This window comes from Zonotrichia leucophrys, unplaced genomic scaffold (assembly GCF_028769735.1).
Source record: "Zonotrichia leucophrys gambelii isolate GWCS_2022_RI unplaced genomic scaffold, RI_Zleu_2.0 Scaffold_1258_13372, whole genome shotgun sequence".
Classification (NCBI taxonomy): domain Eukaryota; kingdom Metazoa; phylum Chordata; class Aves; order Passeriformes; family Passerellidae; genus Zonotrichia; species Zonotrichia leucophrys.
This window is the reverse complement of record NW_026993463.1, coordinates 1-13,372: the sequence shown is the minus strand read 5'-3', so window position 1 is coordinate 13,372 and position 13,372 is coordinate 1. Positions and strand designations below refer to the sequence as shown.

Sequence of the window (13,372 nt, the reverse complement as noted above, 5' to 3'; positions counted from 1 at the left end):
CCCCTGCTCACCTGGGCCCTTCCTCTTCTCACCTGGACCCTCCCTGCTCACCTGGGCCCTCCCTGCTCACCTGAGCCCGCCCTGCTCACTTGAGCTTCTTCTGCTCACCTGAGCCCTTCCCCTGCTCACCTGAGCCCTCACCTGAGCCCCTCCCCTGCTCACCTGAGCCCTCACCTGGGCCCTTCCTGCTTACCTGGACCCCTCCCTGCTCACCTGAGCCCTCACCTGGGTCCTCCCCACTCACCTGAGCTCTCTTTAGGCTGGGGGGCACCTGGGTCCCTTGGAGGGGGGAAGGTCCCTGGCCATGCCAAGGAGCACCCAGGGGGGCGTGGTCCTGTTCCTTAGGGGCACCCAGGGGTGCTGGTCCTAGTTCTAGGGGCACCCAGGGGTGCCTGTCCCTTCCCTAGGTGCACCCAGGGGTGCCAGTCCCTTTCCTAGGAACCCACCAAGGTGTCTCTCCTCTCTTTAGGGGCACCCAGGGGTGCTGGTCCCTTCCCTAGGGGCACCCAGGGGTGCTGGTCCCAGTTCTAGGGGCACCCAGAGATGTCTCTCCTCTCTTTAGGGGCACCCAGGGGTGCTGGTTCCATCCTTAGGGGCACCCAGGGGTGCCAGTCTCATCTTTAGAAGCACCCAGGGGTGCTTCTGGCAGGCTTAGGGGGCACCCAGGGGTGCTGTACTGACCTCAAAGGGTACCAGGGCTGCTGATCCCATTCCTAGGGGCACCCAGGGGTGCTGGTCTTCTTCTTAGGGGCACCCAGGGGTGCCTGTGTCCTTCTCAGGAGCACCCAGGGGTGCTGATCCCTTCTCCAGGGGCACCCAGGGTGTCAGTTCCCTCCCTAGGGGCACCTAGGGGTGCCTGTCCTCTCTCTACTGGCACCCAGGGGTGCTGGTCCCATCCCCAGGGGCACCCAGGGGTGCCAGTGTCATTTCTAGGAGCACCCAGGGTGCCTGTCCCCTCCCTAGGGGCACCCAGAGGTGCCGATCCCTCCCAAGGGGCACCCAGGGGTGCCTGTCCCCTCCCTAGGGGCACACAGGGCTGTTTCTGCCCGGCTTAGGGGGCACCCAGGGGTGCTGGTCCCATTTCTAAGGGCACCCAGGGGTGCTGCACCAGACTGGAAGGGCATCAGGGCTGTTGATCCCATTCCCAGGGGCACCCAGGGGTGCTGGTCCCATCTCTAGGGGCACCCAGGGGTGCTGCACCGGACTGGAAGGGCACCAAGGCCACTGATCCCGTTCTCCAGGGGCACCCAGGGGTGCCAGGTTTGTCTTTAGGGAGCACCCAGGGGTGCCTGTCGTGTCTGTAGAAACACCCAGGGGTGCCTGTCCCCTCACTAGGAGCACCCAGGGGTGCTGATCCTCTTCCCAGGGGCACCCAGGGGTGCCAACATCGTTTCTAGAGGCACCCAGAGATGTCTGTCCCTTCCTCAGGAGCACCCAGGGGTGCTGATCCCCTCCCTAGGAGCACCCAGGGGTGCTGATCCCTTCCCTATAGACACCCAGGGGTGTCAGTTTAATCTTTAGGGGCACCCAGGGGTGCTTTTCCCCTTCGCAGGAGCACCCAGGGGTGCTGCGCCCCACTCGGGGGGCACCCAAGGCTGTAGATCCCATTATAGGGGCACCCAGGGGTGCCACTCTTGTCCTTAGGGAGCACCCAGAGGTGCTCTTTGCCTCCTCAGGAGCACCCAGGGGTGCTTGTCCCTTCTTAGGAGCACCCAAGGGTGCCAGACCCTTCCCCAGGGGCACCCAGGGGTGCCAGAACCTTTCCCAGACCCTTCCTCAGGAGCACCCAGGGGTGCTGAGCCCAGCTTTAGGGGCACCCAGGGGTGCCAGACCCTTCCTCAGGAGCACCCAGGGGTGCTGAACCCAGCTCAGGGAGCACCCAGGGGTGCCAGACCCATCCCCAGGAGCACCCAGGGGTGCTGAACCCAGCTCAGGGAGCACCCAGGTTCTGGAGGGGCACCAGGACCACCCTTAGCCTTCACCTTTGGGGTCCCCTGGGGGGGTTCCAGCACCACCCATGGGTGCCCTGCTCCCACCCCAGCGGGTCCCTGGGTACCCTGTCCCCCTCCCCCTCCATCCCAGGGGGTCCCAGAGCACCCATGGGTGCCCCCCATCCCCCCCTCCCCCCGTGGCCCGTTCCAGGTCAGAGCCGTGGATTCGCCTTCGTGGAATTCCATCACGTGCAGGAGGCGGCCAGGTGGATGGAGGCCAACCAGGTGGGGGAGGGGCCAAGAAAAAGGGGGAGGGGCCACTAAAAGGGGGAGGGGCCAATGAGAAGGGGAGGGGCCACTAAAAGGGGGAGGGCCAATGAGAAGGGGAGGGGCAATAAAAGGGGGAGGGGTCAATTAAAAGGGGGAGGGGTGAGGGAATTGCCAACAGGTGAGGGAGCAACCAAAAGGGGGGAAGATTGAAAGAGGGAGGGGCCAATGGAAATGGGGAGGGGCCAATGAAAAGGGGGGGGGTAATGAAAAGAGGGAGGGGCCAATGAGAAGAGGGTGGGGCCAATGAAAAGGGGGTGGGGCAATGAAAAGAGGGAGGGGCCAATGAGAAGGGGGAGGGGCCAATGAGAAGAGGGAGGGGCCAATAAGAAGAGGGTGGGGCCAATGAAAAGGAGGTGTGGCAATGAAAAGAGGGAGGGGCCAATGAGAAGAGGGAGGGGCCAATGAAAAGAGGGAGGGACCAATGAGAAGAGGGTGGGGCCAATGAAAAGGGGTGGGGTAATTAAAGGGAGGGCAATGAAAAGAGGGAGGGGCCAATGAAAAGGGGGTGGGGCAATGAAAAGAGGGAGGGGCAGAGTGCGTGGGGGAGATGCTAAGTGGGTGGGGGAGGGACAGAGTTTATGGGATGATACTGGTCTATACTGGTTTGTACTGGTCCATATTGGTCTATACTGGTTTATACTGGTCCATACCAGTCTGTACTGGTCCGTACTGGTCTGTACTGGTCCGTACTGGTCTGTACTGGTGGCTGTGTCCCTGCAGTCAGGGATGGGCACAGGGGCCTCGTGCGTGTCCCAGTGTTCCCAGTCCAGCTGCTGGTGCCACCTGGGACGAGCTCTGGTGCCCCCCCAAATTCCAGCCCTGGCACCTCCTGGTGCCCCCAAATTCCTGTCCTGGTTCCCCCCCCTCATCCCCGTCCTGGTGCCCCCCCAGTTTGTGTCCTGGTGCCCCCCAGGTTCACATCCTGGTGCCCCCATGGTTCCTGTCCTGGTGCCCCCAGTTCCACCCTGGTGCCCCCCAGTTCCACCCCTGGTGCCCCCCAGATTCACATCCTGGTGCCCCCCTGGTGCCCCCATGGTTCTTGTCCTGGTGCCCCCCAATTCCACCCCTGGTGCCCCCCAGTTCCAGCTCTGGTGCCCTTCTGCTACATGTCCTGGTGCCCCCCAGTTCCACCCCTGGTGCCCCCCAGATTCACATCCTGGTGCCCCCCTGGTGCCCCCATGGTTCTTGTCCTGGTGCCCCTGAATTCCACCCCTGGTGCCTCCCAGATTCACATCCTTGTGCCCAGCTTGGTGCCCCACTGATTTATGGCTTTGTGCCCCCCTGGTGCCCCCCTGGTGCCCCCCTGGTGCCCCTCAAAATGAGTCTTGATGTGCCCAGATTGCAGCCCTGGTGCTCCCCTGGATTTGTGTCCTGGTGCCCCCCCAGGTGCCCCCCAGATTCACACCCTGGTGCCCCCCAGGTGCCCCCCAGATTCATGTTCTGGTGCCCCCCAGCTGTCCCTAAATTTCAACCCTGGTGCCCCCCAGATTTGTGTCCTGGTGCCCCCAGGTGCCCCCCAGTTTCACACCCTGGTGCCCCCCAGGTGCCCCCCAGATTCATGTCCTGGTGTCCCCCAGCTGTCCCTGAATTTCAACCCTGGTGCCCCCCAGTTCCAGCCCTGGTACCCCCCAGATTTGTGTCCTGGTGCCCCCCCAGGTGCCCCCCAGTTTCACACCCTGGTGCCCCCCAGGTGCCCCCAAATTCCAGCCCTGGTGCCCCTCGGGACAAGTTCTGGTGTCCCCACCTCAAACCTTGGTGCCCCCCAATTCCAGCCCTGATGCCCCCCCAGATTCATGCCCTGGTACCCCCCCTGTGCCCCCCCGGGCCAGGTTGGGGTCCCCCTGACCCACCTGTGCCCACCCTGACCCCGCTGTGCCCCCCAGGCCGGGCTGACCCTGCTGGGGCACCGCGTATCCCTGCACTACAGTGACCCCAAACCCAAAATCAACGAGGACTGGCTCTGTGCCAAGGTGGGTGGCACTGGGGTGGCACTGGGCGTTACTGGGGTGGCGCTACGGGGTACTGGGAGGCACTGGGGTGGCACTGGGGGTTACTGGGAGGCACTGGGGTGGCACTATGGGGTACTGGGAGGCACTGGGGTGGCACTGGGGTGGCACTGGGGTGGCACTGGGGGAAACTGGAAGGGCACTGGGAACGACCAGAATGTCCTTGGGGGGGCACTAGGAGGGCACTGAGGGGTACTGGGAGGCAGTGGGGGACACTGGGGGGGCACTGGGGGCACTGGGAGGGCATTGTGGGGCACTGGGAGGGCACTGGGAGGCACTGGGAGAGCATTGAAGGGCACTGGGTGGCACTGGGAGGGCGCTGGGGGGCAATGTGGGGGTACTGGGATGGCACTGGGGTGGCACTGGGGGTTACTGGGTGGCACTGGGGTGGCACTGGGGGTTACTGGGAGATGGCACTGGGGTGGCACTGGGGGTTACTGGGAGGCAGTGGGGGACACTGGGAGGGCACTGGAGGTTACTGGGAAGACACAGGGGGATACTGGGAGGGACTTGGGGGACACTGGGAGGGCACTGGGGGGCCCTGGGAGGGCACTGGGGGAAATTTGGGGGGTTCATGAAATGATTTTGGGGGGGGTCCTAGGGGAGGTTGTGAGGGGTTTAGAAGCTTTTGGGGCGTTGCATTTTTGGGGTGTTGCATTTTTGGGGTGCTCTGGGGATGGGTTTGGGGGGGGGTCCAGGGTGGTTTTGGGGTTTGGTGGTTTTGGGGTGGGACAAATTTGGGGTGCAGTGGATTTTGGGGTGCTGTGGTTTGGGGCAGTTTTGGGGTGTGACACTGTTGGGCTGTGACATTTTTGGGGTGCTGTGATTTTGGGATGTGACATTTTGGGGTGCTGTGATTTGGGGGTGCGCAGTTTTTGGGATGTGACATTTTGGGGGTGCAGTGGTTTTGGGAGTGCTGTGATTTTGGGGTGCAGCAGTTTTTGGGATGTGACATTTTTGGGCTGTGACATTTTGGGGGTGCTGTGATTTTGGGCTGTGACATTTTGGAGTGCAATGGTTTTGGGGTGCTGTGATTTTGGGGTGCTGTGATTTTGGGATGTGACATTTTTGGGGCTGTGACATTTTGGGGTGCTGTGATTTTGGGGGTGCTGTGATTTTGGGGGTGCTGTGATTTTGGGGTGCAGCAGTTTTGGGATGTGACATTTTTGGGATGTGACATTTTTGGGGTGCAAAGGTTTTTGGGGTGCTGTGGTTTTGGGGGAGTTGGGGGCAGTTTTGGGGTGTGACACTTTTGGGCTGTGACATTTTGGGGTGCTGTGATTTTGGGGTGCTGTGATTTTGGGGTGCAGCAGTTTTGGGATGTGACATTTTTGGGCTGTGACATTTTTGGGGCTGTGACACTTGTGGACTGTGACATTTTGGAGTGTGATGGTTTTGGGGTGCAATGATTTTGGGGGTGCTGTGATTTTGGGGTGCAGCAGTTTTGGGATGTGACATTTTTGGGCTGTGACATTTTGGGGGTGCTGTGATTTTGGGGTGCTGTGATTTTGGGGTGTGACAGTTTTGGGGTGTGACATTTTTGGGGTGTGACATTTTTGGGGTGCTGTGATTTTGGGGTGCAGCAGTTTTTGGGATGTGACATTTTTGGGGTGTGACACTTGTGGACTGTGACATTTTGGGGTGCTGTGATTTTGGGGGTGCTGTGATTTTGGGATGTGACATTTTTGGGGTGTGACATTTTTGGGCTGTGACATTTTTGGGGTTCCCAGTGCGGGGTGCAGAACTTCAAGCGCCGTGAGAAATGTTTCAAGTGTGGCGTCCCCAAAGCCGGTGAGTGACCCCAAATCCTGAGGTTTTTACCCCAAAACTTTGGGGGGATCACCCCCAAAATGCCCTGAATTTCCCCAAAACTCTGCAGAATTATTGGGGTGCTTCCCAACATACTGGAGACCCCCCTGGATTTGGGGTTGAATCCCTGGTTTTGGGGTTTGATCCCGAAATTCGGGGTTTTTTTGCAGGGTTCAATTTTTGATGTGGGGTTTTTTTGGGGAGGGTTAATCCCTGATTTTGGGGTGGTCCAATCCCTGATTTTGGGGTTTTTGAGAGGTTCAGTTTCTGATTTTGGGGTTTTTTATGGATTCAATCCCTGATTTTGGGGTTTTTTTGGGGGTTCAATCCCTGATTTTGGAGTTTTTTATGGATTCAATCCCTGATTTTGGAGTTTTTTATGGATTCAATCCCTGATTTTGGGGTTTCTTTGAGAGGTTCAATCCCTGATTTTGGGGATTTTTTGGGGTTTCAATCCCTGATTTTGGGATTTTTTGGATGGTTTCAATCCCTGATTTTGGGGTTTTTTTTGGGATTCAATCCCTGATTTTGGGTTTTTTTGAGAGGTTCAATCCCTGATTTTGGGGTTTTTTATGGATTCAATCCCTGATTTTGGTGGTTTTTGGGGGGTTCAATCTCTGTTTTTGGGGTTTTTTTTTGGGATTCAATCCCTGATTTTGGGATTTTTTGGGGTTTCAATCCCTGATTTTGGAGTTTTTTATGGATTCAATCCTTGATTTTGGAGTTTTTTTGAGAGGTTCAATCCCTGATTTTGGGGTTTTTTGGGATTCAATCCCTTTTGTTGGGGTTTCAATCCCTGATTTTGGAGTTTTTTATGGATTCAATCCCTGATTTTGGGGTTTTTTTTGGGATTCAATCCCTGATTTTGGGGTGGTCCAATCCCTAAATTTGGGGTTTTTGGGGGTTCAGTTTCTGATTTTGGTTTTTTTTTATGGATTCAGCCCCTGATTTGGATTTTTTTGGGGGTTCAATCCTGATTTTTGGGTTTTTTTGGATTCAATGCCTGATTTTGAATTTCTTTGAGACGTTCAGTCCCTGATATTGGGTTTTTTTGGGTTTCAATCCCTGACTTTATGGTTTTTTATGGATTCAATCCCCAGTTTTGGGGTTTTTTGGGGTTCACTCCCTGATTTTGGTTTTTTTTCGGGGTGCAGAGGCCGAGCAGAGGGGTCCGGGGGGTCCCCGGCCGGAGCTGGTTCCAGGTGGGGGTGGGGGGCTCCTGCCCCTCCCCCAACCCTACGGCCCCACCCTGGGGGGTCCCCCCGGGGGGTCCCAGGGGGGCACCGAGCCCGGAGCCGACAACGCCAACGACAGTGAGTGCAGGGCCGGGGGGGTTTGGGGATTTTTGGGTGGATTTTTGGGATTTTTTTTGGGGATTTGGGGAGAATTTTTGGGGATTTTTTAGGGATTTTTTTGGGGATTTTTTAGGGAATTTTTAGGGAATTTTTGGGGGTGGATTTTGGGGTGAATTTGTGGGTTTTGGGGGGGGTTTGGGGTCTTTGTGAGGAGGGGCTGAAGGGGATCTTGGGGGAGGGGCTGGAGGGGTTCAGGTGTTGCCCAGGTGTTTCTTCAGGTGTCCCAGCGTCCTCCTGGTTGTGCCCAGGTGCCCCCAGGTGTGCCCAGGTGTGCCCCGGGGTATCCTCAGGTGTGCCCAGGTGTGCTCCCAGGTATCTCCAGGTGGTTCCAGCTGCCCCCAGGTGTGCCCAGGTGTGCCCCCAGGTATCCTGAGGTATCCTCAGGTGTGCCCAGATGTGCCCCCAGGTATCTCCAGGTGGTTCCAGCTGCCCCCAGGTGTGCCCAGGTGCCCCCAGGTGTGTTCAGGTGTGCCCAGGTGCCCTCAGCTGTGCCTCCAGGTATCCCCAGGTGTCCTCAGGTGTGCCCAGATGTGCTCCCAGATGTGCTCCCAGGTATCTCCAGGTGGTTCCAGCTGCCCCCAGGTGTGCCCAGGTGCCCCCAGGTGTGCCCAGGTGTTCTCAGGTGTACCTCCAGGTATCCTGAGGTATCCTCAGGTGTCCTCATGTGTGCCCAGGTGCCCCCAGGTGTCTCTCAGGTGCCCCCAGGTGTATCCAGGTGCCCCTAGATGCCCCCAGGTGTATCCAGGTGCCCCCCGCTGTGCCCCCAGGTGTTCCCAGGTGTACCCCAGGTATCCTGAGGTATCCCCAGGTGTCCCCAGGTGCCCCCAGGTGTGCCCAGGTGTTCCTAGGTGTGCTCAGGTGTGCCCAGGTGCCCCCAGCTGTGCCCCCAGGTGTGCCCAGGTGTTCTCAGGTGTACCTCCAGGTGTCCTCAGGTGCCCCCAGGTGTGCCCAGCTGTGTCCCCAGGTGTGCTCAGGTGCCCCTAGGTGTAGTCAGGTGCCCCCAGGTGTGCCCTCAGGTGTGCCCAGGTGCCCCCAACTGTGCTCAGGTGGTTCCAGGTGCCCCCAGGTGTGCCCAGATGTGCCCCCAGGTATCTCCAGGTGTTCCCAAGCAGTTCCAGGTGCCCCTAGGTGTGCCCAGCTGTGCCCAGCTGTGCCCCAGGTGTGCCCAGGTGCCCCCAGCTGTGCCCCCAGGTGTGCCCAGGTGTTCTCAGGTGTACCTCCAGGTATCCTGAGGTATCCCCAGGTGTCCTCAGGTGTGCCCAGAGTAGTTCCAGGTGTGCCCAGGTGTGCCCAGATGCCCCCAGCTATGCCCCAGGTATCCCCAGGTGTGCCCAGGTGTTCCCAGGTGTACCCCAGGTATCCTGAGGTAACTCCAGGTGTCCTCAGGTGTGCCCAGCTGTGCCCCATAGGTATCTCCAGGTGTTCCCAGGTGGTTCCAGGTGTGCCCAGCTGCCCCCAGCTGTGCCCCCAGGTGTGCCCAGGTGTTCTCAGGTGTACCTCCAGGTATCCTGAGGTAACTCCAGGTGCCCCCAGGTGTGCCCAGCTGTGTCCCCAGGTGTGCTCAGGTGCCCCCAGGGGTAGTCAGGTGCCCCCAGCTGTGCCCAGATGTGCCCCCAGGTATCTCCAGGTGTTCCCAAGAGGTTCCAGGTGTGCCCAAGTGTTCTCAGGTGTACCTCCAGGTATCCTGAGGTATCCTCAGGTGTCCTCATGTGTGCCCAGGTGTGCCCCCTAGGTATCTCCAGGTGTTCCCAGGTGTGCCCAGCTGCCCCTAGGTGTGCTCAGGTGTGCCCAGGTGTGCCCAGGTGTGCCCAGGTGCGCGTGCTGTCTCCCCAGCCATCATCCTGCGGAACCTGCACCCCCAGAGCAGCCTGGAGTCCATCCTGGCCGCCCTCGCTCCCTTCGCCGCGCTCTCGGCCGCCAACGTGCGCGTGATCAAAGACCGGCAAACGCAGCTGAACCGCGGCTTCGCCTTCGTGCAGCTCAGCACCATCGTGGTACTGGGAGAGACTGGGGGGACTGGGAGGGACTGGGAGAGACTGGGAGGGACTGGGAGAGACTGGGAGGGACTGGGAGGGGCTGGGAGGGACTGGGAGAGGCTGGGGGAACTGGGAGAGACTGGGGAAACTGGGGGGACTGGAGGAAATGGGGGTGTGGTCAAAGATCAGCAAACGCAGCTGAACCACAGCCTTGCCTTCGTGCAGCTCAGCACCATCGTGGTACTGGGGAACTGGGAGGGACTGGGGGGACTGGGAGGGACTGGGAGGGACTGGGAGAGACTGGGGAAACTGGGGGGACTGGGGAAACTGGGGGGAATGGAGGGACTGGGAGAGACTGGGAGGAACTGGGGGACTGGGGGGAATGGGGGAGTGATCAAAGATCGGCAAACGCAGCTGAACCACGGCTTCGCCTTCGTGCAGCTCAGCACCATCGTGGTACTGGGGCAACTGGGAGGGACTGGGGGAACTGGGAGGACTGTGGACACTGGGAGAGACTGGGAGGGCACTGGGGGGACACTGGGATGGGGGCATCTTGCTGGGGTCCACCAAATACAGTGCCCAGACTGACACGTGGTGGGCACTGGGATGGACTGGGAGGGACTGGGAGGGGCTGGGGGACTGGGGACACTGGGAGAGCTGGGGGAAACTGGGACGAACTGGGGGAAATGGGGGTGTGATCAAAGATCAGCAAACGCAGCTGAACCGCGGCTTCGCCTTCGTGCAGCTCAGCACCATCGTGGTACTGGGGGAACTGGGAGGGACTGGGAGGAACTGGGAGAGCAGGGGAACTGGGGGAACTGGGAGGAACTGGGGGACTGGGGATGTGATCAAAGACCGGCAAACACAGCTGAACCACGGCCTCGTCTTCGTGCAGCTCAGCACCATCGTGGTACTGGGGCAACTGGGAGGGACTGGGGGGACTGGGAGAGACTGGGAGGGACTGGGAGAGCTGGGGGAAACTGGGGGACTGGGGAAACTGGGGGGAATGGAGGGACTGGGAGAGACTGGGGGGACTGGGGGGCTGGGGGGCTTGGGGGACTGGGAGAGACTGGGAGGGCTTGGGGACACTGGGGGGGACTGGGGGAAACTGGGAGAGACTGGGGGAAACTGGGGGGACTGGGGGAAATGGGGGTGTGATCAAAGATCAGCAAACGCAGCTGAACCGCGGCCTTGCCTTTGTGCAGCTCAGCACCATCGTGGTACTGGGGCAACTGGGAGGGACTGGGAGGGACTGGGGGAACTGGGGGGACTGGGAGGGACTGGGAGGGACTGGGGGAACTGGGAGGGACTGGGAAGAACTGGGGTGACTGGGAGAGACTGGGAAGGACTGGTTGGACTGGGAGGGCACTGGGGGGGCACTGGGATGGGGGCATCTTGCTGGGCTCTACCAAATATAGCACCCAGACCGACACGTGGTGGGCACTGGGATGGACTGGGAGGGACTGGGGAGACTGGGGGGACTGGGGGGACTGGGAGGGACTGGGGACACTGGGAGAGACTGGGGGAAACTGGGGGGACTGGGGGAAATGGGGGCGGGATCAAAGACCGGCAAACGCAGCTGAACCACGGCCTTGCCTTTGTGCAACTCAGCACCATCGTGGTACTGGGAGGGACTGGGAGGGACTGGGAGGGACTGGGAGGAACTGGGGAGACTGGGAGAGCAGGGGGACCTGGGGGGAATGGGGGGACTGGGGGGGACTGGGAGAGACTGGGAGGGACTGGTTGGACAGGGAGGGCACTGGGGGGACACTGGGATGGGGGCATCTTGCTGGGGTCCACCAAATACAGTGCCCAGACTGACATGTGGTGGGCACGGGGATGGACTGGGAGGGACTGGGGGGACTGGGGGGGACTGGGAGGGACTGGGAGAAACTGGGAGGAACTGGGGGAATGGGGGCGTGATCAAAGACCGGCAAACGCAGCTGAACCACGGCCTTGCCTTCGTGCAGCTCAGCACCATCGTGATACTGGGGGAACTGGGAGGGACTGGGAGGGACTGGTTGGACTGGGAGGGCACTGGGGGGGCACTGGGATGGGGGCATCTTGCTGGGCTCCGCCAAATACAGCGCCCAGACCGACATGTGGTGGGCACTGGGATGGACTGGGAGGGACTGGGATGGGCACATCCTGCTCTGCTCCACTGAGTGCAGCGCCCAGATTGACGTGTGGTGGGGACTGGGGGTACTGGGATGGACTGGGATGGACCAAGAGGGGGTGGGACCACCTGGACCCTGGTGCCCCCTGCCCCATTGCCCCCTGCCCCATTGCCCCCTGCCATGCCCCGCCCATGCCCCTGCAGGAGGCTGCACAGCTGCTGCAGATGCTGCAGGCCCTGCACCCCCCCCTGCACATCGACGGCAAGAGCATCAACGTGGAGTTCGCCAAGGGCTCCAAGAGGTGAGAGGGCGTGGCATCGCACCTGGGCGTGGCATTGTGCCAGGGCGTGGCACCACAGCTGGGCGTGGCATCGCACCTGGGCGTGGCATTGTGCCAGGGCGTGGCACCACAGCTGGGCGTGGCATCACAGCTGGGCGTGGCATCGTGCCAGGGCGTGGCACCACAGCTGGGCGTGGCTTCACATCTGGGCGTGGCATTGTGCCAGGGCGTGGCACCACAGCTGGGCGTGGCATCACACCTGGGCGTGGCATTGTGCCAGGGCGTGGCACCACAGCTGGGCGTGGCACCACAGCTGGGCGTGGCTTCACATCTGGGCGTGGCACCGCGCCTGGGCCAGGGCCCTGTCCCCATCCTGGCATCTTCATACACCTGGCAGAGACCCCGGCCCTTGGCACCACCCTTGACCTGGCACAGGCCCCGCCCCTTTGGCCCTGCCCTGCCGCTGCACCTGGCACAAGCCCCGCCCACCGCCCAAGCCCCGCCCACAGCCCCACCCCAGTACCTGGAACTGTTCCTGATCACTTAAGCCCCGCCCAATTCCTTAAGCCCCACCCAACACAGGCCACACCCCCACCAAAAGCCACACCCCATTATCAAACAGGCCCCACCCCCACTGTCCTTTGGCCCCACCCACCCAGCCCCTCCCAGGCCTCAGGCCACGCCCCTGACACGAAGCTCCGCCCCCAGGGACGTGCAGGGGGCGGGGCCTGGGGAGGGGCCCCCCCGCGCCAGCGCCGCCTCCGTCGCCTCCACGGCCATCGCTGCTGCCCAGTGGGCGCTGTCACAGGTGAGGGCACTGTCACAGGTGAGGGCACTGTCACAGGTGAGGGCACACCTGGGCATGGGAGGGGCACTGTCACAGGTGAGGGCACACCTGGGCACGGGAGGGGCACTGTCACAGGTGAGGGCACACCTGGGCATGGGAGGGGCACTGCCACAGGTGAGGGCACACCTGTGTGGGTGGGCGTGGTCTCAGGTGAGTGATGTGACTTTTTCCACCATCTCCTATAGATCATTTTTAAAAAGTTACTTGTTTTATTTAATTTACTTAATTTCAAATATTTCATTTCATTACCTATGTTGTTTATGTATAATCTAATGTATTTATACATATATATAAAATGCAATATATATAATTATAGTTTGAATTAATGTATATATTTGTAACAATGCATAAATATATGAATGTGTTTTTATATAGATACAAATATGCTTATGTATTGTATAGGGCAGTATAAATTAATTTTAAATACTTATAGTGTAAGTGTATTATATGTAATAATAACTATAATATAATATAATATTACATAATATAATATAATATAATATAATATTATATAATATAATATAATATAATATTATATAATGTAATATAATATAATATAATATAATACAGCATAATATAATGTAGTATAATATAATATTATATAATGTAATATAATGTAATGTAATATAATGAATACAACATATTATTATATAAGGAACAATAAGAAGTAATATAAACTTCTATACTCGTGCCTTTGAATATATATACTTGGTAATGTATT

General features: G+C 59.1%; 1 protein-coding gene across 1 annotated transcript; it reads left to right on the top strand.

Moving 5' to 3' along the window:
* Positions 1-2,142: 2,142 nt before the first annotated feature.
* Positions 2,143-12,801, top strand: LOC135442129 (RNA-binding protein 10-like; the record flags this gene model as incomplete). The annotated part of the gene is made up of 7 exons (XM_064701672.1): positions 2,143-2,216; positions 4,145-4,231; positions 5,998-6,058; positions 7,231-7,389; positions 9,265-9,425; positions 11,728-11,825; positions 12,513-12,801. Coding segments are annotated over 7 exons (929 nt in total), but the record flags the coding sequence as incomplete, so codon positions are not given.
* Between the last annotated feature and the right edge of the window lie 571 nt (positions 12,802-13,372).